This window comes from Chelonia mydas, chromosome 5 (genome assembly GCF_015237465.2).
Source record: "Chelonia mydas isolate rCheMyd1 chromosome 5, rCheMyd1.pri.v2, whole genome shotgun sequence".
Classification (NCBI taxonomy): Eukaryota; Metazoa; Chordata; order Testudines; family Cheloniidae; genus Chelonia; species Chelonia mydas.
In genome coordinates, this window is record NC_051245.2 from 2,417,104 (window position 1) to 2,443,079 (window position 25,976).

Consider the following 25,976-nt stretch of genomic DNA (forward strand, 5'->3'; position numbering starts at 1 on the left):
GCTGGCGGGTTCCTGCCAGGCACAGGGCTGTGTTGTGGATGGGGCAGCAGGAGACAGGGATGCGTCCGGTTGTCCAGTAGGGGAGGCAGGTCATTCCCTGTGAATATGGATCCTTTAACCTGATCCTCTGTGGATGGGGCCACATGAGAGTCCTGGGGGCAGGGCTGCTGTGATCTCTGGACTGGGATGGAAGGGTTGTCTGTGCTGTGGCAAGCCAGGCAGGGGCTGGTTGGGGAAGGCATTGGGGGTGGCGACAGCCAGGTTTGGCAGGGCTGTGTGCGCTCTAGCGATCATGGTTGAGTCTCCTTTGGTTTCCTGCCTGTCTCCCTGCTCAGACGCTCGGCTACAGCAGACTGCCCCCCGCCACCAAGGCGGGGAGAGAGGCATAGGGAAGGGACACTGAATGCTCAGAGAAGAGCTTTGCCTTGTCTGTGTGTCCTGCAGCCTTCTCCCCCTGTGGCCATCAGCGTGACCCCCAGCTCCTCACCCAGTACGGTGCTGGCTTGCTGTTACTGGCAAGATCCCACACCCATGCTGTGTCTATGCCCCCTGCCACTCTTGGTGTGCTGGACTTTTCTGTGGCTGCTCACCCTGTATCCCTTCCCCTTGGCACACTGCATGGGCCTTACCATGCAGCTCTTGCCTGGCGCCCCCCTGGCCCTCCCTGCAGGGTGGGACGTGGGATCCCAGCCCCTGGGTTCTGCCCTTTTCCTGCCGCCAGATACAGTCTCTCGATCACCTTTCCTGTTGAGGCTGTTCTCAGGGCAGCCCCTTCTCTGCCCACCACAGAGTCATGTGATGGGCACCCTGTGTGACGAAGTGGGACTGTTCTTAATGTTTCCTCTGAGTGGTGTGGGGGTGCCTCAGTTTCCCCTGTGCAGTTCTTAAGTATCTAGGGGGTGGGGTAAGGGTGTATGATCACTGCAGAGCCCTAGAGGGCAGGTGTGTGCAGGAGTCTGGACACAGAGAATGGCCGACACCCTGTTTCCTGGCAACTGATGGCCTGGGCCCTTCCCCCCTGCAAGGTGAGAGCTAAAGGGTTGGAGAACAAAGGAATCAGGTGACCTCCTGGCCCGGGAAAGGGACAAAGCCCAGGGGAGGAGGGACTGGAGGGAGTTTCAGTTTGGGGCTGGCTGGAGAAATGGATGGAAGGGCAGACGTGGTTGTCTGGCTCACTGCCCCCAAAATGGACCCAGCTGCGGGGTCCGGTTCTCTGCACCTGCAAGCTCTGTTTTAGACCATGTTCCTGTCATCTAATAAACCTCTGTTTTACTGGCTGGCTGAGAGTCACGTCTGACGGCAAAGTTGGGGTGCAGGACCCTCTGGCTTCCCCAGGAGGCCCCGCCTGAGTGGACTCGCTGTGGGAAGCGCACGGAGGGGCAGAGGAGGCTGAATGCTCCGAGGTCAGACCCAGGAAGGTGGAAGCTGTGTGAGCTGTGTGTCCTGCAGACAGGCTGCTCACAGAAAGGAGACTTCCCCAGAGTCCTGACTGGCTTCATGGGGAGCAGTTCCAGAGCATCGCCTGGGGACGCCGTGACACCCTGGACCCGTGTCTCCGTGATTGTGCTAACCTGCTTATCTTTTCCCCCGTCTGAATTGGAGGTGACTTCTTTGTGGCCTCACTGCAAACGCCCAGTTGGGGAGACCTGCTATCATGCCACCTGCTTGTCGCTGGTGGAAGCAGGGCACCGACCAGAGATGGTGGAGGTGGGGTGTGGGTGACGTGCAGGTTCCTGTCCCCACTTGGCACAGCGAGTCCCAACCACTCCCCAGACTCGGGAACGCTTGCCAGTGACTAACAGCTGCCAGCCCAGCCCATCCTGATCCCAGATGGACGGGGAGCAGATGGAAGCAGGGGCAGGGACAAGGAACTGTCTGGAAGGAGTCACTTGCTTCCAGTGCATTCAGCTTCTCTGCCAGCCTATTGTTCTCGTGGGCTGTCAGGTCCTGACCGTGTCCCTGACCGGCACTTCTGTGTCCTTCTGCAGCTCTCCTGGCTCTGGGCACTGATTGCCACTGTAGCTCTGTCCTCAGAAACAGCTTAGCCACAGAGTCTCCCAAAGCCAGTGCCTGAAGCCCCAGTCTGTAAGTGTGTGTGCTGGAGTGGGCCTTGCCCGAATGCCCCCCTCGCCTGAGTAGCCACACTTGGTAAAGGAGGCTTTCCAGGCCACACGACACGAGCAGAGCTGACCTGTGGCTGCGCCTGCATTCCTGCCCTGCAGGGCAATGGCTGATGGAGTTTCCCCGAACCCTACATGGGACTGGGGGGCGCCAGAAGAGCTGGTTGGTGCTCTGCAGTGTGTGTGGACACCCCTGCGCATTCCAGCACCTTGCACAGTGGACTGGCACTGGTTCGGCTGCTCTCATCCCTTTCCTTTCTCACTGTCTCCCAGTCCCTGGTGCTTGATCTTCTCGGTAGCTTGGCCTTCTCCCCCACCTTGGCTGCTACAGGATCTCTGCTTCCTCTCCTCCCACTTCAGCTGCCTCTCTGTGATGTCTGACTGTTACCCAACCCTCCTCCTGGGCACCGGTTGCATTACTTGGGTGACCTTCTTACTACACTGGAGTGTAGGGAGAGACAGTGTGGCCCAGTGGTTGGAGCCAGGAGCCCCAAGTACTGTTCCCAGCTCTGCTGCTGAATCCCTGGTGAGCTGGATTCCTGAGAGCTGCAGAGAGCTTTGAGGCTGCTGTGGGCTCCAGCTCAGCCCATCTGTTGTTTATCACGCCAGAAAGGCTGGGGTTGGCGGGATTCCCCTCTCTGTGATATGGGTGAGATCAGGTTAAAAGCCTTTGTGGGCCCAGCTGCCCTGGCAAAGCACATGGCCGGAATCGGTGAGCTTCTCACGTTCCTGTGAAAGCCACGCGGCCAGGCCTGCACGAGCTGGGGCCTGGTGTGGTGTTGCCCTTGTGAGGCTCTCCTCAGTTCACAGATCCCTGTCTGGCCCGGCGCCTGCTCCAGTGGACTAGGGCCAGCTGGGGACACAGCCACAGCCTGCAGCCAGCATCACCTGCCCTGCGGGCCATGGAGACGACAGGTTCCCGGGTGCAGTGTGCCGGAAGCCACCCTGGGGCCGCACCTCCTTGTTCACTAGCAGCTCCAGTCAGGTCTGTTTTCTGAGAGTGAGGACTCCTGGCGAATTGCCACCCCAGCCCCTCAGTTCACCACTGCTGGCGTACACGCCGTTTCTGGTGTCGTCCACAGCACGTCCTGTGTGAAACCTGCAGCTGCACCTGTCGCGCTGATCCCTGGGGGATACAGCCCGGCGTGCGGGGGAGCTGTTTCTGGGTCCCTGCTCTGGGCTAATGGGCTGTGGAGGGGGGACTCCACGTGGAATGGCAGGCTGGAGGCTGGCTGGAGCAGTCTGATGAGTGCCCAGGGTATGAGCTCCCTCGAGTGGCCGTGTACAGGTGTTCTGAAAGTCGCCCTGTGAGACACTCTGCCGGGCAGCCTGCTGGGAGGCTAGCTAGGGCTCAGGACATCTGGCCACAGTATGGCCAGCTCTGATGCCCTGGTCCAAGGCTCTCGTGTTACTGCCAGGCCAGGGGCCCTCCCTGCACCTTGTCATGCGCTTCTCCCCTGCCCGCCTCTGTCTCAAGAGAAGGGCCTCTGCAGCTGCGGATTTCCTTTTAGCCAAAGGCAACGCAGTGAGTGTCAATGTGGCTGATGTAAGGGGCCATCCCTGATTGCGGGGCGAGGGGGGTATGCCCACCCCCGCAGTCTCTCTGGGAGAAGAGACCCCCATCCTCATTGCCGCACTGTGCACTCTTCCACAGCCATGGGAAGGCCCCTCCCTCAGAATAGATGGGGTGGCTATGGTCACACGTGGGCCAGGCCCACCCCTGTTGGCAAGATTCCTGTCAACCCAGCCTTGCAGTTTTGGGCTTAGTTCAGTTCAGGCTGTCTACGTTGCAGCAGGCTGGGAGGGTGTGGGTGTATTGTCAGGCAGGCTGGGGAGTGGAAGGGATGTTGGTGTCCCACAGATGCTCCTGTAGCTGCCGCAGCCTTCTCTGTGGGATGCAGCTTTGTAATGCAGAGCTGGTGGCCTGAGCAAAGGCATCTCCACAGCGATTAAAAACCTGTGCTGGCTGGTGCAGCTGACTCAGGCTAAGGGGCTGTTTAATTGCAGTGTAAATGCTGGGGCTTGAGCTCTGGGACCCTCCCACTGCACAGGGTCCTAGACCCCAGGCACTAGCCTGAGCCCTAAGGGTACGTCTACGCAGCAATAAAAACCCTGTAGTGCCGAGTCTCGGAGCCTGGGTCAATTGACTTGGGCTGCAGGGTGGACGTTTGGCTCGGGCTGGAGCCAGGTCCCTGAAACTCCCTGAGAGGGGTGAGTCTCAGAGCCCAACTCCAGCCCCAGCTCACACATCTGCACTGCAATTTGTAGCCCCGTGATCCTGATTCAGCTGATCTGCCAGCTGCGACTGCGCCGCGGGGCTTGTGTGAAGCGCAGATGTCCCCTTACGGTAAAAGGAAGCATGTTGCAACGTACGGATTGCTGGAGCAATGGCCGGTGCACACTGGGTAGGTGCTGAATCCAGAATGTCGCCCTGCTCCTGAGTCCAGGGCCCAGGCTTGACTCCTGGTTCAGGTGTCTGGCACCACACACGGCTACATTCGCAGGAGCTGCTGACCCCGTGGGAGCAGCACAGAGAGCCCTGAAGGGAAGGTGAGGCCTGGGCTGTTCTGCAGCCCCCCTGAGCGAGGAGCAGCATTGATGGGCTCTGAGCGGTGGCTGGCAAAAGATGGGGATTCCTGGGACTCCTCTGGATCTGCTTATGCCCATGGTGGGGACGCCCTGGCAGGTGCCATGCTGGACAGTGTGTGCGCGGTGGGGGCCCGGGTGTTTTGGGCAGGGCAGACTGTGTGGGAATGGGCTGGCAGGGCCCAAGGGAGGCTGTGTGCGGAGCGCAGGGGTGGTTGAGCGTGAGTCAGGAGGGTGGCAGTGGGGAAGAGGGGTGAGGAGGCTGGGGAGCATCTGGGGCAGGGTGCAGAGGGAACGTGAGGCAGTGAAGGTTGGTGGGGCCTGTGGGAAGTAGGGGAGGGAGTTGGGGGGAGTGAGTGGAAGCAGGGGTAGGGGTGTGTGTAAATGGGGCAGGGTCTGGCGTTCTAGGGGTGGGGAGGGCCTGGCTGTTGTGGAAGGTGGGGGTGTTGCAGGGTGGGGGATAGGCCAGGGCTGGAGGGAAGGGGGCCTAGGAGGGGGCAGGGAGCAGAATCTGTCACTGTGGGGCGGGTGGGCAGTCAGGGAGTGAGCAGGGGAGGGGGCTGGACCTGGCAGTGGGGTTGGCGGGACTCCAGGCCCATGGGGAGGGTGCAGTGGTTGGGTTGCTGGCGCCCAGTGAGTCAGGGGAGTGTCTGGGCAGAGGAGACTGGGGAGATGCGAGTGCAGGGAGGCGGGGGCCCTCAGGCCGATTCGGATTGCCTGCCGCTCTCACCCAGGCTCTGAAGTGCTGCCCAGCAGGGAACACCAGAGCCGCCCTCAGCCCCTAGTCACTGACACGCCCTGAGGCTCGGGTAGCTGGGCTCCTCCCTTCGGCTGGCCTGGCTGCACGCGGGCATGGGGAGTGGGCTGTCATGACTGACGCTGGTCGAATGGGGCCCATCATGGCAAATAGCCTGAGCAGGAGCAGGGTGGTACCAAAATGTGATGGGACGTGAGCGACGCTGGAATCCAGCCCGGCCCACTGACGCCCCCTCCCAGGGAGGTGCTGGGGGCACCTGGATTCAAACCCCAGCACAGCGGGCCCAGGACAGGGCTCCACAGGGGCTCTAACTCTGGCTGAGAGTTGCAGGCTCGTTTCTTCCTCTTCACTGTGAGCTCTTAGGGCAGGGACTAACCTCTTTGCTGTCTGCACAGCGCCCAGCCCCATGGGTTCCTCTGGGGCCCTTGGGTGCTTGTGTGCTACACAGAGTGGGTTTGATTACTGGTATTGTGGTAGGACCCAGGAGCCCCAGTCATGGATCGGGGCCCCACTGCGCTAGGCGTTGTACAGGCACAGAGCAGAGACAGTCCCTGTATCTCTGGCGAGAATGGTCCGGCTAGTTATGATGCCATCGTGTGTGTGTGAGAGAGACCCCTATAGAATTCCCGTTGGCACCTAGGCTTTGGAACAGAGCAGACCTGTTGGTCTTCTGGAGGTTGGAGCTATTGGTGCCTCCAGCTGAAACCCACAGAGAGCAGCTGCAGGAAGACGGAGGTAAATCGTTCCTGTTAACCTCTGAGGATAGGACAAGAAGCAATGGGCTTAAATTTCAGCAAGGGCGGTTTAGGTTGGATGTTAGGAAAAGCTTCCTAACTGTCAGGGTGGTTAAGCACTAGAATAAATTGCCTAGGGAGGTGGTGGAATCTCCGTCATTGGGGATTTTTAAGAACAGGTTGGACAAACACCTGTCAGGGGTGGTCTAGATAATCCTTAGTCCTGCCCTGAGTGCAGGGGGCTGGACTGGAGACCTCTCGAGGTCCCTTCCAGTTCTGTGATTGGAATGGAGTTTGCTGGCATGTCCAGCAGGGCTGCGAGGGTCGTGGAGCTGAGAGGTGAGGTTGGGGTGGAACAGTGGCTGTGGGTGTGACCACCAGCTGTTGTCCTAGACCCAAGTCTCCTTCTCCAACCTGCGCTCGGCTTGGCTTGGGGAGGGGACCTGTGCAGCTCCACTGCCCAGGAGTTGGGGAAGGTTTCACTCGGCAAGCGAATGGCTTCTTGTTGCCCACAGGGGTAAGTGGCCAGAACGGAGACACAGTGTCCTGCTGTTTCTGCCGCGTGTTGCAGAGGTTCGGCTGAGCCGCGGTGAGAGATTCTCCCCCCCCGCCCCAGCTTTGCTGCTGCCGCCTCTGCAGCCGCATCCTCTTTGTGTTCTGCAGGAGCCTCCCGCCCTTGTTCAGTTCAGTGCAGGAGCTGAACAAAACCCCCATGTGAAGCGTGTCTTCCCCGCGCCCCCTGGCACGAGAGGGAGGGTGGGGAGCCCGGCAGGGTCAGCTGGCTCCTCATGAGGCCAGCATGTGTCCTTCAATGTTCTGCTCCTCCAGGGAGCTGGGCTGGGAGGTCACCGGTCACCTTTGACAAATGCTGTTTAAAATGAAAAGACCTCAGCACAAGTGGAGTGAATTGAAGGCCTCGGCTAGTCCCCGCTGGATGCCGTTCAGATCACAAAATCTCTGCCGTCTGTCACCATTCTGTACCGTTGTCCGTCTTCGGGAGAGATGCTCAGGCTGGACTAGCAAGGGGGGACTGCAGGGCCGGACTGAGGGGACCTGGCTGAGCAGAGCAATGGGGGCTGTAGGTCAGGACTCTGAGGGGCATTGGTAGGGCTGTGTGTGGGAGGATCAGGAAGGAATTTCCCCTCAGGTCAAATTGGCAGGGACCCTGGGGGGGTTTTGTCTTCCTCTGTAGCATGGGGCACAGGTCACTTGCAGGTTTGAACTAGTGTCAATGGTGAATTCTCTGTCACTTGAAGTCTGTAAATCATGGGTTGAGGACATCAGTAACTCAGCCAGAGGTTCAGGGTCTGTTCCCGGAGGGGGTGGGCGAGTTTCTGTGGCCTGAGATGTGCAGGAGGTCAGACTAGGTGATCATGATGGTCCCTTCTGAACTGCACGTCTCTGAGACTGTCTAGCTCCTGCCTGGCTGTGCCTGGCTCCGCTCGGTGCATTTGATCTCTCGCTTTCACCAGCACTAAATTCCTCGGCTGGATTCCGGGCTCAGCTCTAGTGAAAGGATCCAATTATTTCCCAGCTCTCAGCATCTCCATTTGCTGCCCATATTTTCAGTGCTAGTGTCTGCGCCGGCTGGAATTCTGAGTGATTAACGTGGCTGTGACATGCCTCCTAGGGGTGTTATCTTTGCGCTTGTCCCCCACAACCCCCCTTCCTCCTCCAGCAGAGAGCGAGCGAGCGTGAGACAGGCAGACGGAGACAAAGGTCTGTCCCCAGCCCGGCTGTCCCCTGCCTGTGGTTTCCCTGCTTGTGTGTTTTCTTAGGCTCCTGGTTAACGTCTGAGCTGCTGTGGAGCTGTGAGGCTTTGGCCTGTCCTGCTCAGGTTTGAGCCTGCTGGGCGGGGAGCTGCCTGCTTCTCAGAATGGACGGAAGGTTTTTAAGCTGCTTTTCATTCTTTGAGGGCCTGTAAAACTGCTTGGGAATGGGAGTGGGGGGGCAGGAGTGCACGGAGGGGCAGGCAGCAGGAGTGTGTGCATGGAGAGGGGAGAGGCAGGGGACCGGGACTGCATGGAGCGCACAGGTGGGGAGGTGCGAACAGTCACACTACCCCTGTTGTAGCATAATGTTTGGAACGTGTTCTTCAGACATGCTGAGTGAACGCCCCTTCCCCCTCCCCGCCCCATAGATCAGCAACATTATCCCTATCTTACTGTTGGGAAACTGAGGCATAGAGCGGGGAAGTGACTTGCTCAAGGGCACGCGGGGAGTCAGCGTCAGAGCTGGGAAATAGATGCCAGGAGTCGTGGCTCTTCAGCCCCTGCTCTAACCTCTAGACACGCTGCTTTGGAGGAAAGCAAGTTGCATTGTGTTATCCCAGTGTGGCACCTGCACTCAGTCTCGCATCCGAGACCTCTGCTCTCCAAGGGCTGCACTAGGGAGATGAAGGTGGTCATGTGTCACAGTGTAGATCTCCGGCTGGACTTCAGTCACCTCTGTAATGAATGGTGAGTGAGTCTGTGAGGTGCATGGGGCAAGGGGCCCCCGGTCACTCTCGGAGAGCGCCTTGTGTGCCTGCCCACACACCCACAGTGCTCAGCATTCTGCACCAGTGGGAGAAACCAGATGAGTCGGGGGCTAATTTAAGTTCCTTGAGGTGAGTAAGAGCTTCTCCTGTCCAAGGGAGAACCCTGGAGCCTGCCATACCCATCAGGGCAGCGTCCCTGCTCCAGGGCCATGGGGAAGGACTGCGGGAGCAGTCATCTATAGCAGGGGGTTCCTAAACTGGGGGTCGGGACCCCTCAGGGGGCTCGTGAGGTCATTATGTGGGGGGTCATGAGCTGTCAGCCTCCACCCCGAACCCCGCTTTGCCTCAGCATTTATACTGGTATTAAATATATTTTTAAAAGTTTTTAGTTTATATGGGGGGGGCTCGCACTCAGAGGCTTGCTATGTGAAAGGGGTCACCAGCACAAAAGTTTGGGAATCACTGATCTACAGAGTACCGCCTAAGAGAGGTACCTGGTACAGCTGGCTCTGGCTGTTGTTGGAGTAGACTACGTCTGCGCTTACAGTGGTGTGTGGAGTGCAGCTACACACTGCAGTGAAAGGCGGGCTGCTTCCAGGCTTGTCACTGTGGTGTCCCTACACGCTGGTGAAAAGCTCTGGCAGGGGGGAGGCGGCGGGGAAAGACCCTGGTGGGGGGAGCTAGTATGACAAACAGCAGTATAGACATGGGAGGCTCTGCATGGGTCTGAGGAGAGCCCATGTAGGGTTTATACCCTGAGGTTTCAGGTGTGTAGGGCACTCAGCTGTACTCTGCCTAAGCCATGCCTCACTGTCTACACTGCCATTTACACCAGGGCTACCTGGGCGTGCAGCCTCGGTGCTCCGCACGCTGCTGCATGTGTAAACATGCCTTTAGAGTGCGTCCGCGCTGCGTTCGAAACCCCGCAGCAGCATGTCTGCAGACTTGGGCTTGCACTACAGCACTCAAACCAGCTGGTGTGGCCTGGAGCTGAGCTCTGAGGGCTGGGGGTAGGGTGAGGGGTGGGGAAACGTCTACGCTGCTGTTTCTAGCACCAGAGCACTCAACCTGGGCTGTGTGACTCACTGCTGTGGGTTTTAAAACACAGTGCCGTTCTTACCCTAGAGCCCCTCAGCATCAGCGCCCCCTTTCTCTGCAGAATGCTGTGGGGGGCTCCTCTTCCCTAGTAATGGCCCCTGGCTCTCTGTCTGGGTGCTAGGCCGTCCCTCGCCTCCCACCCCAGTGCCTCTGTGTTTGGCCCTGTCGCTGCTGTCCGGCTGTGCCCCTGCCAGTAACTGACGCTTTGAGCCCCTGGCCCAGCCAAAAAACTCTTTTGGGATCAACCCGACATGAAAAGATTTAGATCTTCTTGATGACACTTTCATATGAGGTGTAAAGAAACGTTCCGTCTTGGCTTGGGCCATCTTAACGGCTTTTTTATTAAAAACAGGACATTTGTAAACAGGACAAAACCACCAGAGAAGGAGGAGGTGACTGCCCCCTTATGCGCTTCTGATTTCAGGTGTTAGCCAATAAACACTGATCAAACACCCCAGTACCCAAACACCAGTCGGTGCTTGTCCAGTGCACATCCGAAACAGTTACGTGTATCTGCCTACCTGGAGCCGCAACTACGGACGAGTCTTGCTGGAGTTTGTTGGTCCTGATGATGAACTCATCCATGGAGCCGTAACACAGACTGCGTGGCTGGTATTTCTAAAGCCCACTAGAGCGTTGTGCATGAACTGGTGTGCCTAGAGGCTGCTGGCGCGGACTGAAGGTTCACTAGTACACGTGAATGTGGCGCTGTTTGAACGAGTACGATGTAGAAGGGCGCTAGGGAATGTTACAAAGAGATTACTCGATGCACTATTGTGAAGCAGTTGCACTCGCTGCAGGTGCGCCTCCTTGTGGCTGGGTCTGGGAACTAGCTGTCTCCCCATCTGGGGCCCCCTTCTGCCGGTTGCTTGCTCTGTGGTCCCCCTCTCTCTGCGTGAGTCAGCCAGGTCACTATCTAGTGTCCCCTCCCACTCCCCGTATAACAAAATCCCACCAGACAAGCTGTCCGTTTGCCATCTCGGCTCCAGGCCTGAGCCACTTTGCCAGTGGCTGGTAGGGGAACCTGGACCTGTTGGCTACTCTGGGTCCAGCCCAGGGAGCCTGTGACTAGGTGTCTCCCTTGCTGTTTCCCTAGGCTTCTTCCTGCCGCCCTCTCTAGCTCCTGGCCTGTCTCTGGCTTTACCACCAGAGCTTCCTCTGCTCTCCATGGCTAGTTCACCCCCTCAGCCTCTTCTCAACGGGCTGGACCCAGGGTTTACGCTCCCCCTGGATCTGCCCCTTGATGCTGGCCAATTCCCTTTCCCTCTGCTCATCCCCGCACCTTCTCCCTGCTCTCACTTCCTGGCTTTATATGCCAATCCCAGCTTCTCCTCTGCCCGTAAGCGGTGGTTCCCCTCCTGGCCCACATTGCCCCGCTCAGGGCTTGTGGATGGTGGACACCCCATCACAGGTGTGTACAAAGAAAGAGCCCAGCCCCTCCCCTGATGTTTTGGTCATTACATAAAACTCAGCAATTGCTAAACGTGAACCCTGACCAGTGAAATGAATAAAGCTCCCCAACCAGAGCCCCGCCCAGAGCCCCATGGTGAGCGCACTCAGCCGGGAGATCTGGGTTCAAGACCCCAGTTTGCCTGATTGGAAGCAGAGACTTGAAGGTGGGTCTCCTGCATTACAGATGAGTGCACTAGTCACTGGGTACTCGGGGAGCGGGGCTCTGTCTCTCCCCCGTGGAACTGGTCCCCACTGAATAAATACGAAAATATTGAGTGGACAGAGCACGCGGGGGAGAGGGACATTCAGGCTCCGGTCCCTGAGCCAAGGAGCAGGTTTGATTGACCCAAAACTGAATTTCTGAGCAGGTAAACTCTTGCCCAGCTCTATGCGTGTCCCCCAACAATCGCCTGGTGTTGCTGTGGTGACGAGGGAGAGGCGTTTGGTTGTGACTCTGGTAACTCTGTGTCACTCCTCTGGGCACCGCAGTCACCACCCTTCCTATACCGGAGCGTGACTGGCTCGCTTGGTTGCCCCTCTGCTCCAGGACGCTCCAGCAGGGTCTGTGTGCCACTGTCCTCCTCCTGCATTTTGAGTGCCCCATCGTTACGGCGCCTGGGCCTGGGCCTGTTGCAGATCTCCCCAGCCTGCCAGCCAGAGAGAGGTGGGAACACCCTGTGGAGGTGCACAGCCTGCCTCCAGTGCCATGGGCCATAGCGAAGGTGTGCTTCGCCCGGCCATGCTGCTGTCGGGGAGGAGCTGCTGGAGAGCTCCGCTTGTGTGCTCTCTCCTGGCACAACTGTCTGGTGACCCCCATTGGCCTCCCCAGTGGGAGGCCCTGCAAGTGGGGGAGGTCTGTGGACACTTCCTTGCTCCGGGTGGTTTAGTTTGACCTCCCACACGCCTTCCTCTGGCTTGGGAGCGGATCAGAACGTGACCAGCAGGCTGGAATGCATGGTGCCGTGCAGGGCTTGCCTCTGCCACCCCTCCCGCTGCCCCAGCCAGTGGTGAGGTTTCCATCCCCCGCCCCATGCAGGGGCGGCTGCTTCGGCCCAGGGCTGTCTGTCCGTTTCACGTCCAGGCAGGAAGCTCCTGAATATTGTTATAGCTGCCACATCTGCCCTTCAGCCAACTGAGGACACCCCCTCTCCAGTCATCTCAGCCCCAGTTCTGGCCTCTGTCCCCACCGGATCAGACCACCAGCCCCTTGCATCTGGTAACCCTGCCTGCCTTGGCTCAGGGCACTGGTTCATCGCCCTGTTCCTGCTGCCCTGAAGCAGACCAATGGACCCTGGTCTTCCTTATCCTGCTAAAGAGGTCAGACCAGGGATCCGCCTAGCTTCCCCAGTCCCCGCCAGACCATTGGCCCTGGCTGTGATGCAGTCCCACCCCCAGCACTAGCTGTGTGAATGTCCACCTGCCCGTAATGCACCACTGGGATGTGCTTGGGGCCCTGCGGCTGGAGAGCAGAACTCCCCGCCCCTGGCCCCATACAGACTCCTCTGGCCTGGTTCCTTGGTGGGGCAGCACAGGACTTTGGGTGGAAGATGGAGTTTTCTCCAGACGCAGGGCAGGGGAAGAGCTGGAAGAGACCAGCCAGGCCCTGTGTATTCCTGGATCCACACCCTAAGAGACCTGGGGGGTGGGGGGAAGGTGACCCCTAAAGCAGCCTGACCGGTGCTCTGCCAGCAAGGGAGCGCAGGCTGCTTCCCATTCCCTCATGGAGAGGTGCTGACTCGGGTGCAGCAGCAGGCTTGGTCAGACTGAAGTCCTGAGGGGTCTGCTCTGGGGCCTTGGAGGGGTGGGGGGTTACAGTATGAGGAAGGGGGAGTTGGGGCAGAGCTGGGAGCTCCTGGCTGGGTTCTTCCAGCAGGCCAGGCTGGGACCCTGCATACATCCAGGGGCGCCGTGGCTGCCCTGCGTGCCCCCAGCATGCCCTCAGGTCCGTAGGAGGGAGCCAGGGCTGGGAGCTGGCAGGGGGAGGAGTGTGTGTGTGTGACCCAGCCCCGTCCTTAGCAACAGCACGGGCTAAACCCCCATGAAATCGCACCAGCGGCCTGGGCTTGTCGGGGGAGGGCGGGTAACACCAGCTGGGCCGGCCTGTGGGGCTCGAGGTGGGAAGTGAGCTACCTGCTGGGCCACTGTGTGGGCTGGGGGTCCCCCCCTTAGCTCCCTGCAGGCAGGGCTGCGGGAGGCCTGCCTCTGGGGGAGGGGAGGGCGCCGGCTCCCTGTCCCTGCCTGTCTGTCACGCTGCCGGAGCGTGGGAGTTCCTGGTGCCCCGCGCTGTGCGCGGCTCGCTCTATATAAGGGTTACAGGCTGTAGCAGGGAGGGGCTGGGTGCCGTAAACAGCAAAATGCTGCTGCAGGCAGGCTGGGTCTCTGGGGTGGGAAGGAGCAGCCCCCCCGGTGCCAGACCCTCCGGGACGGAGCCGCACTGACCCACAGCTGGCCTTGCCCAGCTGCTCAGCCCACCCTGCATGCAGCCTCCAGGGCTTGGTTCGTGCCCACGTAGGTACCGGGTTCCTGCTGAGCCTAGTTCTGACCTGCCATGCGGCTTGCAGTCTGGCCTGCAGCCTGCGTGTCATCCCCTCGGAGGTAATGGGAATGAGGCGATTTCACGGTGTGCCTGAAAGTAGGGGGATCCTCAATGGTGGCAGAGCCCTAGGAGCTCCCCTAGGGCAGCAGTGGTGGGCAGAGTCGGGGTGGCGAGGTGGGTCCCTGATCAGCCAGCAGCAGGCATAGGTAGAGAGGTCGGTGTAGCCATCCGAGGCCAGCCCCCGGGGCAAGGAGGGTCTGCAGAAGGAAGAATGTGGCCAGTGGCCAGTGCTGCGGCCTGTCTCCTGGGCCAGGAAGGGACAAGTGCCAGCAGGCAGCCCGAGGTCCCTGAGCAGCGCTCAGAGCCAGTGCTGCTAGCCGGGCTTGATTGTAATAAACCGGACTAGCGGCCAAGCAGCCCTGGGATTCTGGCTTCAGGAGCTGCTGCTGCTTGCAAGCTGGGCTGGCCCCGCTGCTGTCTGGTGAGGACTGTTCCTTCCTGCCCTAGGCTCACGCAAACGTGCTGGCTTTGCCCAGCATTTAGCCTGCAACCAGTGGAGAAGCCACCGGTGTGGGTGTGTTGGCTGCTTCCCATGTTGCGTTGCATCTGGTGACCGGGGTGTGCTACGGGAAGCTGGCCGTGTGAGCCAGGTCTGCCCTAGGACTGTTCATCTATTATGCTGTCTCGACGGCGTGACACACCTAAAATGCAGCTGCCTCTGGGGTAGGACATGCAGATTCGAACAGCTCACAGCAATGCTGCACGAGAGCTTGGGGGGCGAGGTGAAGAGCTGTAACTGCACGGGGGAAATTGGGATGTAGAGTGTAATTGCCCAGGCCTGACCTGACTGTTCTCCCCTCTGGTGGCTACGTTAGAACAGACGCGTGTCGTCAGCACCTGGGTTTTCAGTCCTGTGGATGGTGGCACCCCCAGCTGCGTCGGGCCCCTAGCGCTGCACTGCCTTGGAGGGACGATCGACCCTGCTGAGCCACTAATGCTACCTCCCGGAGTGGGTGTTCCTCGCAGGCCTCCCCTCCAAGTCCTGGCACCCTGGTCAGAATCCCACCCCTGGTGCTGAGGGGTGAGCGTAGCTGCACTTTCCCCTGTGGCCTGGAGGTGTGGACAGGGCATGCGCACCTGTCACTCCACTAGCCCGTCGCGCTCTGGGTGGGGGATCGGAAAGGGGCTGGTATTTCCATATGGCCGTCGCCCTACTGCGCTTTAGATCTATGCGGGACCTGCTGCAGCGTGGCTGTGTCCTGGTGCAAGTGCCCCGCGCAAGTCTGTGTATCTTCACCCTCTGCTTCCTAGGCTTGGGAGGCAGGGAGGCCAGCAGGCCACGCTGAGCCCTGGCAGTAGCTGAATTCCCTTCAGCTCTTGGCCCAGCTCAGCTGACGGTGTTTCTGGTGCTGGTGCACAACCCGGGGAGTGAACGGAAAGGCCGTGTTCATTTCAGGCACCATTCGAAAAGTGGGGAAGAGCTGGCTGGCTGCTTGCCCAGCTCCTGCGGCACGCTGAGTGCTGAATATGACAGCATAACACCAGGCCCTGTTCCTGAGAGCTCCCAATCCAAGGGACGCAGCCGAGGAGCTGGGATGTACTCGGACACCCAGGGCAAGGATACTTTTGGAAACGTCCTTGTATCTTTCCTACGACGTCTTATTGTGGGCATTGCCCGTAGGCCACTAGGATATGGGGCTTTTTCACCATCTTGTTTCTACTCTTATCCCATGTGTCGGGGCCACTGTGTCAGGGGAAGGGCTGTGTGCTCTGTGTCTCTAGGGTACTGGTTCCAATCCAGTGGGGTGGGGGTTGGCTGGCTCACGGATAGGGAATGGGACACAGGGCGTTTCCCCTCTAGGGGCCACCGGCTCTAAACCAGCCCCAGGTTGGGGGGTTTGCTTGCATTTCGCATCTCATCTGGGTTTGAATCAGGTTGGTCACTGCCTTTGGGAGGCCCAGTGGTCCCAGCGCTTGGGTGTAACACACAGATATATTTATCTGCGCCCAGCGGGACTGATCTCCGCAACCCCCAGATGGTCACCTCCACCGGCCCCCTTGCTGGGAGCCTCTGCAGGAGAGAGGCCAGCGACTGAATGGGCCAGTGCTGGCACTCCCTTCTCTTTGCCCAGGGGGTCGTTCCTTCCAGTCCTGCCGCGTGGCTGGGGTGTATGGCCTGTTGTGCCCTGCTCTGTCTTCTGTCCACCCCCTTCCAGTGGCATCAGACTCACAGGGGGATCTTTGCCCAGTGGAATAGGACACAGTGAAGGGACTTGCCCCATCTTGCTGTGTCGGACACGCTCCCTCTGAGCTGCGCCTGGTGGCTGCCCCCTTGAGGGAGGGTGTGAGCGGTGCGGGGAGGGGGGCGTGGAGGGCAGAATGCAGTGTCAGCACCCTGCTCGCACCCCGTGGAGCCAGGCCATGTGGGGTGCTCTGGGGCTGAGTCTCTGTCTCTCCACGCAGGTGCCATGTCTGACGTGCTGGTGGGATTGTGAGTGAGCAGCCATCGCCGCAGTGGCTGGAGCGATGCTGCGTGGGGTCCGTCTGCTGTTGCCCTGCAGTCCTGCCTAGCCCATGGCGGGTGCCTTGGAGCGGGTGAGTGCCGGCTGAATGCAAGGCCTGCCGTCTGTGTGCTGGCTGAAGCTGGGAAGAATCCATCGTGACTCGCCCCCAACACAGACGGGCTTCTTGCTTTGCATCAGACGATGGGGCCCTTTCTCATGGGGAATCCCAGGCCCGATGGGCCAGCAGGTGACCCTGGAGGCTGTGTCCCAGGCAGCAGCGCATGTCAGCCACAGGTCTCCACCCTCCCATGAATCTTCTCATGCCCCCTGCCCCGCTGCTTCCCCCACTCCCTGTGGCCTGGCCTCTCCTCTCCTCCTCCAGCCCCTCGCACCCAGGTCCAGGAAGAGGGAGCTCTCTGGCTGCAGAGCTGGGCTCCCGTCCCCACCAGTGCCTATGAATCCCAGTGGAAGGGTAGCTCTAGGCTCTGTGGCCTGGCCTTTATTACAGGCGAGGGGGCTGTGGGCTGCACATGGGCCAGCCTGGTTTAAATCAGTGTCTCGCCTGCCCTTGTGTCCTCCCCAGGTGCCCGTCTGTCCAAACGTTCCACTCCCTGCCAGTGTCAGCGGGTCTGAGAGTCGCGTCAACCCTCCCTCTCCTTCCCCCATTAGTGGTGCTGAACAGGCCCGAGAGCCCGCCAGGCCCCTGCAGTGATTTGGAGGCAGATCCCGACGCCCGTGATGGTGGGAGCCATTCCTCGGCAGCCGCGCCGCTTCTGGGGGGTGCCCGGATGGCAGGTGTCTCCAGCTAGCTGTGCCAACGACCGTCTGCTGCTGGGGCAGGAGAGCTGCTCGGCGAGGGGTGGGTGGTGAGTGCCCAGCCGCGGCCCGAGCGCGTGATCGGGGAGATGATGGCTTGGCAGCCTGCACTGGCTACTAAAGCAAAGGGGTACTGAGCATTTGCTTGCCCCCTTGAGGCCAGGCTAGCCTCCCCGGCTCCTGTGGCTGGAGGATTAGCTGAGGCTCGACCTGGTGCATGTCTGGCCTTGTCCCCCATGGCCCCTGCGTTACAGCGCTGACTGGCCCAGCCAGGGACTCCTCCCGACTCTCTGAGTGCGGGGCCCGAGGTCCCAGCATTGTCCCTGCGGGGCGGCATAGACTCACATAGGCCTCAGCAGCCTCCCCACATCTGGGGCTTGGGAGCCCTCCCCTGCCTCCAGGCTACAGGGCTTCCGGAGAGCTGGCCCGCGCTGCTCCCCGACCAGCCTGGCTCCTCCTGTGGGCCCGGCCCTGGGAGTGGGAGACCTAGGCTAGGGCAGTCTGTGGGGCTCTGCACCAACCTGCTGGGCCCCCCGGGGCAGTAGCAAGGCTGTGGAGTGGAGCCTGCAGCACCAAGGAGGGGTGCCTGGGCCAGGGTCCCAGGGGCTGATCCCCTCCCCTCTGCTCCCACAGATGCGGCACTGCAGTGCACTCCGTAGCGGAGGGCTTGTCCGGAGGGAAGGGGTCTGAGACACCACCCCCTTTCTTCAGCCCCGTGACCTCCTGACACCGTACACCCCTTCCCTGCCGCTTTATGGGCTGTTTCGTCTTTGGCTCTGGTTGGGGTCCAGCCCGCTAAGGCTCCATGCGGCACATCCATGCTGAGGCGTCCCTCCCCCAGGAGCATGGCACAGACTCGGGCCTGTCCCGGCCAGGCGGCCAGGCGGCCTTGGAGCCACCCCCAGAGCGCTGCCCCCGCCGCAGCATCGTGATGGGCTACAACAAGACGGAGATCAAGCGCCAGAAGGTTTATCAGGTCTCCATCTTCTCCCACCTCTCCAGCTCCTCCGAGCCAGCAGACCAGAGAGCTGGGGGTGGGCGGCAGGCCATCAAGAGAGGGTACCCAGAGCAGTGGGCTCCGGAGGCTGGGCGGGATCCCAAGCGAGCCCACTGGGGGGGCACGGGGGCTGAGGCCAGGCAGGACGGGATCCCTGGGGAGCTGCACCCTGGCCAGGACGCCCCAGATGCCACCGCCTTGGAGGACGGGCTGCTGGTGGAGGAGCTGTCCCTTTGTGGCTCGGCCCAGCACTTCTCCCACAGCGGCCTGCGGGTGGTGGAGCACCGATGTGGGGCCTGGGAGAGCAGCCCCAGGGCCTGCCGAGAGGACAGATTGCGGGAGGCTGCCTCCCCCTGGCCACAGCACACAGCTTGCAGCACTTTGCACAGGAGAGACAGTTGCCCTGCCCAGCTGGGGGCTGGCCCCTTGGGGAGTCCCAGAGCCTGTGGCTCCGTGGAGGGCAGGGAGTGCCCCGGGCTGGCTGAAGCCAGGGAGCAGCCTGCGGAGGGGAGCGGGGCCCGGAGGGAGGAAAGGGCTAGCAGCCAAAATCGACTTGACATTGATTTGCACAATATTGCACAAAAACCCTGGGCAGCCTCGGGTGGGAGGGGGGAGGAGCAGACAGGGGGCAGCCCCGCCCACAGCCATGGGGCTGGCAGAGAAGGGGAGCCGCTGACTGGGGCCGATGGGCACAAGGAGCCCCACACCCCACGGGTGGCCCTGGGCCCCGAGAGCAACGGCCTGGGCTCCTCGGAGAAAACGCCCTGCATGGGCAGCAGGCCCCCCGGGGCCGGTGGGGGCAGCTGCGCGGCGAAGAGGAAGCTGCTGCCCTCGGGCGAGGGCGTGGCGGACTCGTGTTCGGAAGACGAGAGCGTGGCACCGGCGAGGAAGAAGCGGGCCCCGCTGTGCCACCCCATCCTGACCGCCTGCCGCAGCACCGATGCCAAGGGCGCCCCCTTCTGGAACCACCTGCTTCCAGGTGCCAAGGTGAGCGCCTCCTGCTGGGCTGCAGGGCTGGGGCAGGAAGGGCGGGCCTAGAGGAGCTGGGGAAGGGGTAAGCGAATGGGAAGCCAGTGAGGGGCTCGCAGATGGGGTGGGGCCATGGGTCGGACGCTGTGGAAGGAGTCAGTGGGCAGCTGGGGAAGGGGCTGTCCTGTCCTGTGTGTCCTGTCCCCTCCTCCCGCTGACGGGTGGCTGGAAGAGTCCAGGGCGCAGGGCTCGTAGTAGGGCTTGGAGCCTGGCGTGCAGGTCTGCTGACTCCGGGCAGCATTCGGCCTGCAGTGAGAGCTGCCTGGCCATGGTGCCTGGACCCTCTCCAGCTCCACGGGGGCATAGGGGGGAAGGGCAGCATTAGTGGAGTGGGGGAGGCAGCAGCTGGAGCCGGGGGGCGTAGGAGGAGCAGGAGAGTCTGAGGATCCCGGAGCCCTGAGAGCAGCAGGTCCCTGTGCTGTGACACTGTCTGGGGTGGGCGCTTTGTGGCGGGGCCTGTCTGTGCGGAGGGGCAGCCCGTGGGTTCTCTTCTAGCACGTTACACCCGCAGAAGGAGCAGGGGCTTCCCAGAGCCCGGTAACCTGCTGCTCCTTGGGGCAGACAGGACCCTTCCTGGCCGATGGCCACAGGGCTGAGCTGAGCCTGGGACCTTCCCATCTCGGCTCCTGGTTCCCCCAGAGCCCGGGCGAGCCCCCCAATACTGTGGGGGGGGGTTGACAGCCCCTGCATGCCACCATGAGTCAGCCAAATCCTGTGCCCAGGCTGGCTGTCCTGGTGCCTGGTGGGTCTCTGTGCTGTGGAGCTGGGCACAGCTTGAGCACCTCCAAGCTCAGAGAGGGGCCCCCTGCAGGTCCCGTTGTGGGGGTTGGCTGCCCCTGGGGGAGGAGTGCGGAGAGAGGCCCCCCTCCCCCGGGCCAGGACTGCCTCTCCCGGCATCTGTGCGGAGCCCAGCTCTGGGCTCCCTCTGCCAGGCAGAGGCTCAGGTGCCCTGGGGGGGCAGTGCTGGGGTGCGTGTGACCGTGCTGTACCTGGAGTGTGGGAAGGGGGCCCGGAGACCCCTTGCCAGGGGGACAGCCTGAGTCCTCGGCTGTGCTTTCCGTCCCGGGTCTGCTCCCTGCCAGTCCAGCTGCTCCCTCCTATGCTCCGGGTGGCCCAGCCTCTCCCCAGCCCAGGCCCTACAGTATCCTCCCCATCCAGCTCACTAGCCGTCTCCCTGTCCCCGCCACTTCCTGCGTTGCAGGGTCACCAGTGAGGTCATGCTGAGCGGCCAGGCGCCCCCCATCTCTGGCAGGCCTGCTGGTTGCGTGACTCCTGAGGCCGGGGGATAGATGAGCTGGTATAAGGACTGATGTGTGCTCTGCCCCCAGCTGGCATGCACGCAAACATGCATGACACATACACAAACATATGTGCTGGGCACATGCACCCTGGTGCTTGTCAGGAGCCCGAGGCCAGCTAACCACACCCCCGCTCCGTTCTGCCCTGCTGCTGCCCGGTGCAGCCTGGCACGCGGTGATTGCAATCCTCAGGCACTCTGATGTGTGAACAGCCTCGGGCCCGTCCCCATCAGCCTGGTGACGTTCCTGACTCCCTGGCTCTTCCTTATTGGAGCCATTTCCCAGCCCACCAGCCCCCCGCTCTAGGAGTGCTCCCCTCCAGCCCTACTCCCCACCCCAGTCCAGGCAGCCGCCTATTGTCCAGCACCCTGGAACCTTCACCCCCCTTTCACACAGGCTGGGGCCTGGCTGGCCCGTTGCTCTGTTTTGTGCTGCCCTTTTGTGTCTCTTCCAGAAGGTAAAATGCCTAGAAAGGCGAGTGCCCTTTATAAAAGGGGTCGGCCACACCCAGCTGGTAACTCAGCCCAGGTTTGGCTGCCCGCGACCTCTCAGGGCTCGGCCCCTGGGCTGCTGGCATGAGCCACGCAGCTGTGTCTGCTGGGCATTACTGGGGACCTGACATGAATTACCTGGGGCTGGTTAGTGTCCAAGAGATGCCAGGGCATCTCCTGGTAAGTGTCATTCTGGGCCTGCCTGCAGCTCTGCAGCAGCGTCGGACCCTGGGGGGGGTGGGTGTGTGTGAATGGCAGGCACGGGAATGTTCAAAGCCTAGCTGCGTGCTGACGATGTCTTAGTGCCTTTGCTTGCCCCGTAAATGTGTGGTCCAGGCCTCTGCCCACGTCTGGCTGGCTTGGGGGAAGTACCTGTCAGAGCTGTGCCAGCTCGTGGGGCGCTGGGCCTATTAATAAGTTGCCGGGATGCCTGCAGCCGGTGGGGCTTGGACACTGACAGATCCCCGTCTCTGTGTGTGTGTGCATGACCGGGGAGGCAAGAGGGGAACTGTCAGACACCTTTGGCTGGGACTGCACATGGGACGTGTCCTGCCGGGACCTGGCTGTCCTTGGTGCCTGGTACAGGCTCCTGGAGGCAGCAGAGATCGCGGAAAGCCCTTTGGGATTGGTGGGGTAAGCCCACCGTCCACCCAAAGAGAGGCAAGGGTTCACTCTCTCCCTCTGGCCCTGGCTGTGGATTCCCTCGTTGGAGATTTCCGGTGGCTCCATGGTCTGGCTGGCAGGAGCCGTGGCCTCTGCTGGTGGCTGAGCTAGCAGTAGCCAGGGGCTGTGGTAATGCCCAGGAGGGGACCCCTGGAGAATAGGGCAAAGCGAAGAGGGGGAATGAGCTGCCTTTCACAGTGGAGTCCCTGCCACTGGGAGAACCAGGGTTGGACCCAGCCCTGGAGAACAGACTGCAGGGCCTGAGGGGTGGGCCTTGTTGGGGGTCTAATGGGGCTTTCCCTGATGTCTCTGTTGCTCTTGGAGCCCTGCTGCGTTGACCTGGTCCCTGTGTGTATGGGGGAGGGCGTGGGAGACTGTGGTTTGGTGTGGGGACTCTGAGGGGACGGGGGAGCTTGTAACTTTAATGGGCAGTCAGGGACGGTCGCTCAGGGACAAGGCCCCCCAGTGCCAGTCCCTGGCCATTCTCCTCCCGTCTCTCTCATCTCGGGAGGGGGTGGGGAGCGGGCCCAGCAGACACCACCCTCTGCCACCACCCTGCAGCCACCTGTGAGTGGAACATGTAGCTGCTTCATGGTGTGCACAGGAAGTGAATGACAGTCCTGTGTCCCATCAGCAGAGCTGACTGAGGGAGGAGGGTGTGTGGCACATGTGGGAGGGGCGTTCTCTGGGCCAGCTGTGACGGGGAGGTGCTGACGTGTGTGATGGGAAGAGCTGGTGGGTGCGGGCCCTGGACTGGGAGAGGTCTGGTGGGTGCTCTGGAGTTGGCCCATTTGCTGCCCCTAATACGGCTCTTGGGCCTCTTGTCTCCCTAGCGCTCCGCAGACGGCACTGCGGTGGGGCGAAGGCTAAAGAGTGGGCTGCGCCTGAAATCGTGAGTGTCCTGAGCTGCCTGGTTCCCCTGCTGGGGTCAGGGCCAAGCCGCGGGGGCCCCGGGCACTGTGGGCAAGGGGGCTGCTCTTGGGCAGACTGGCCGTGATTCTGCCCCTCTCTTCCCTGGCGCGGGGGTTGGTTCCTGGGGCGATTGCCCTGCCATGCCCAGGCCCCTCTGTTTGGGACAGGGTGCATCTGCACAGACCCTCCCCAGCACCCTTCCCACTTGGAGCCCCTTGGACCCTTAGGTAGCTGGGTGGGTGGATCCTGCCTGCCTTTTGTGGGGAGCTGTGTGCTCTGGGGGTGCAGTGACAGGGGCAGATGACCTTCCGGGGAGAACAGAAGTGGGAGCCCGAGGCTGCCCGAGATCAGCACTGATGCTGACTTCTCTTTGAAGGAGACATCTCCGCAGCAGCCTCCGGAAGGGGCCTGTGGGCACCCGGCCCTCCGCAGCTGCCTGGGCCACCACTTCCATCAGCCATGCTCTGCTGGGGAACTTTGAGGTAACCACAGCCTGGAGGCCCATGGCCTGGGACGGGGGAGAAAGCCCCTCTGGGATGGGAGGGGAATGAGCCCCCCTAGGGCCTGCTCTGGCACTGGCTGCCTTTGTGCAGCTCCTCGGGTGGGAACTGCGTGTGTTCCTCTCCCTCCCCATGGTGCTGTCGTGGTCTTGAGTGTGTCCCCATGGTCTGTGCTTCGGAGCATTCCTCAGAGGGACAGCTCAGCCCAGCCGGCAGTGTGTGCGTGGGGTGCTCCTGCCCGACGAGATGCCAGGCTGGGCTGCCCCGTCCCCCAGGGTAGGACGAGTGGAGAGGCTGCCTCAGAGCTGACCTTCCAGCCGCAGTCTGCCCCAGCACTTCCCCGGCCCGGCACTCGCCCTCTCTTCCCCTGCTCTTGGCGCTCGGCACGCGCCATCATCAGACAGGCTGGCCTCAGCCTGGCTCCGTCGGGAGCAGGTGCCCACATCGTAAACAGCAGCTCCTTGGGCACTAACTGGCTCCCTCTCTGGCAGTCTCAGCAGGGAGGCCAAGAACTCGTGGGCCCTAGGGGGCGGGAGGTGTATGGGACAGGCTCAGGTCATGTGGCTGGAGTGGGGGGTACAACAGTGTACGTTCAGTGGGGGGTACATTCACCTGCTGTGGCTAAAGAAGCCTCCAGGCCCCAGCTGCCCTTGAGAGCCAGCAGCCCCAAGGATGGGGAAGAGTCTAGTTCCTGTTTCCTGCTGAGAGCTCTGTCCCAGTTCGCCTGCTGGGTTTACTGCCCCCAGCTGGGTCTGGGGCGTTGGGGGATTAAAGTCCACATTGAATCTGTGGCCTTCTGGGATCTCCCCTCCTGGAGGTGCTTTAGGGACGCTCGTCCACAACACCCTGCAGTGCACAGGCCACTCCCCCTGCTGCACTGCCACCACCTCTGGGGCGAAGCGCAGCAGCTGTTTAACAGCGCAGAGCAACCCTACCCCCAGTCTGGGCCAGGACACGACAGCATCCTGCACTGAGCTGAAACTGAAGGAGGAGTTGTGTAAATTCTCCCAGGACCTGGCGTTAACACCCTGACTTGCACAGAGGGCCCTGGGTCTTTCATACCCACGGGCGTGCTTGGAGCCTGTGGGGACGGGCAGTACGATAAGATCCCCAATGGAAGTGGTCTGGTTGCTGGGATGCCGCCATGGGTGTACCCGTAGGGCTGGGGCGAAGGATGCAGGTATGCCTTCAGGGCGCAGGGCACGGTCCTGGCAGGACCCTGCTGGCTTGGGAGTGGAACGCAGAGTCCAGGCTGAGGGTTAGCAGCAGAATCGGCATTTGAGGGCTGTGCCCTTCCCTCGTCTCTTCTCCCCAGGAGTCCATCCTGAAGGGGCGCTTCGCCCCATCAGGCAGGATTGAAGGGTTCACCGCGGAGATCGGGGCCAGCGGCTCCTACTGCCCCCAACACGCCACCTTACCCGTCGACGTGACCTATTTTGACATCTCGGAACACAGCGCGCCCTCACCGTTCCTGGTATGCTGCTGGGCAGGGGCTGGGGGCGTGGGGCGCTCGCTGGCGCACGGTGGAACAGGCTGTTCAGGTGGACCAGGGACCGTGCCCTAGCTCTGCCCAGCTGAGGGTGTGCAAAATGGAGCAGGCTGAGGCTGCCCTCCTTAGAGAGACTGCACATGCCAGGGGCTGCCGGTGGGGGAGACGAGCCCACGACTTCGGGATCCACGCCTCAGCTTGGCTTTGTTACCGCTCTGGGGGAGGGGTTTGGCATGGTGGTGTGGGGCTGCCTGTGCCCTGATTAGAGGCCTAGATATGGAGGGCTGGAAGGTGACTGGCCGGTCACATCTTATTCTTGGCCAGCAGGTCATGCTGGGACCTGGAGTCGTCCTGGGTTGCTCCTCTGTATTAAGCTGATGTCAGCTGGGAGTAGCAGTATAGAAGCCAGTGGCTGCCCGTGGGCTGTATTTCCCGACCCAGGTGCTGGCTATAAAGGCATGTGGCTCTCGGTACAGAGCAATGAGTCCAGCACCCCTGAGCTCCGAACCCCCAGCCTGTCGGGGGGGAAACGCCCCCCCTTACAGGGCACTAATGGAGGGGAGACCCTCTGCCAGCTCCTCCCCAGCCTGTGGCCAAAATCCTGCATCAGTTCCTTGCCCTTGTGGGGATGTTGAGCCCTCCTGTTCTCTGCCTGTGGCACACACATCTGTCTCCTTGGGCCGTGATGCTCTGCTCCAGTTCGGTTGTTGGGTTTCGTGGGTGGTGGTGGCCTGTGACACGCAGCCGATCAGACTGGATGATCTCGCCTTCACCTCTCTGCTGTGTCTCCTAGGCAGGCAGCCCTGGGTGCTGGGTGTGCCTCGTCTAGCCCCTGCTGGGGCAAGTCCCTGCACCTCGATGTGCTGGGGGAGAGGTTCTCTTCCAGGGGGCAGGTGGGGCCTTGCCGAGAGTCCCCTCTGGTGGCCTTGTCCCAGACTACTCCTGGGCCCTGTGTCGGGGCCGGGCTGTCCCGCGGTGCTGCCAAATGGCTCATGTGCTCTCTCTTGGCCTTGTCCCAGGGAGTGATAGACTTGGAAGCCTTGGGAAAGAAGGGTTACAGCGTCCCCAAAGCTGGAACCATCCAAGTGGTGAGTCGGCTCCTGCTCTCTGCAGCACAATGATGGGGAGTGGGGGTCGGTTGCCTTGGCCCGGGCGGTGCTTGGTGATGTCTGGCTGCACGGAATGAGCTGGGCCTGGAGCATCCAGAGAGATGGGTGCGGAACAGCCTCCAGGATCTGGAGCCAGAGGAACCACGGGCATGATCCAGGCATGGGGGCGGTGCAGGAGCTGTGGGGAGCTGGCAGGGAAGGAGAAGGGGAAAGCAGGGATGCAGGGAGGGCAGTTATAAAGAGCTCTGCAGTGAGCAGAACAGGGAGCTGCACTGAGCGTGCTGGGCAGGTGGTGCTCAGACACCACAGTGATGGGCACCAATATAGGAACCTGAGTCGAGGCTTCAGAGATGGGGAAAGTGAAGCACAGAAGGGCTAGGGTTAGGGTCCAGGGCCTTGCCATGTC

The 25,976-nt window shown here is 61.4% G+C and overlaps 1 protein-coding gene across 7 annotated transcripts in view; it reads left to right on the top strand.

The window, feature by feature from the left end:
- The window catches only part of FAM214B (family with sequence similarity 214 member B), a 71,913-nt gene that overhangs the window by 40,317 nt on the left and 5,620 nt on the right, over positions 1–25,976 (top strand). For 4 of the 7 annotated variants that reach the window (XM_037901951.2, XM_037901952.2, XM_043547295.1 and 1 more), the window contains 7 exons: positions 16,226–16,357; positions 16,936–17,132; positions 17,716–19,066; positions 22,394–22,452; positions 22,849–22,954; positions 24,288–24,446; positions 25,481–25,549. In XM_037901951.2, the coding sequence (XP_037757879.1) occupies positions 17,888–19,066; positions 22,394–22,452; positions 22,849–22,954; positions 24,288–24,446; positions 25,481–25,549 (1,572 nt within the window). In that variant the 5' untranslated portion in view covers positions 16,226–16,357; positions 16,936–17,132; positions 17,716–17,887. Of the gene's footprint in view, positions 1–4,497; positions 4,671–13,549; positions 13,735–16,225; positions 16,358–16,849; positions 17,133–17,715; positions 19,067–22,393; positions 22,453–22,848; positions 22,955–24,287; positions 24,447–25,480; positions 25,550–25,976 lie in introns of those variants that run through there. The other 3 variants (XM_043547292.1, XM_043547294.1, XM_037901955.2) reach the window with 3 other exon arrangements.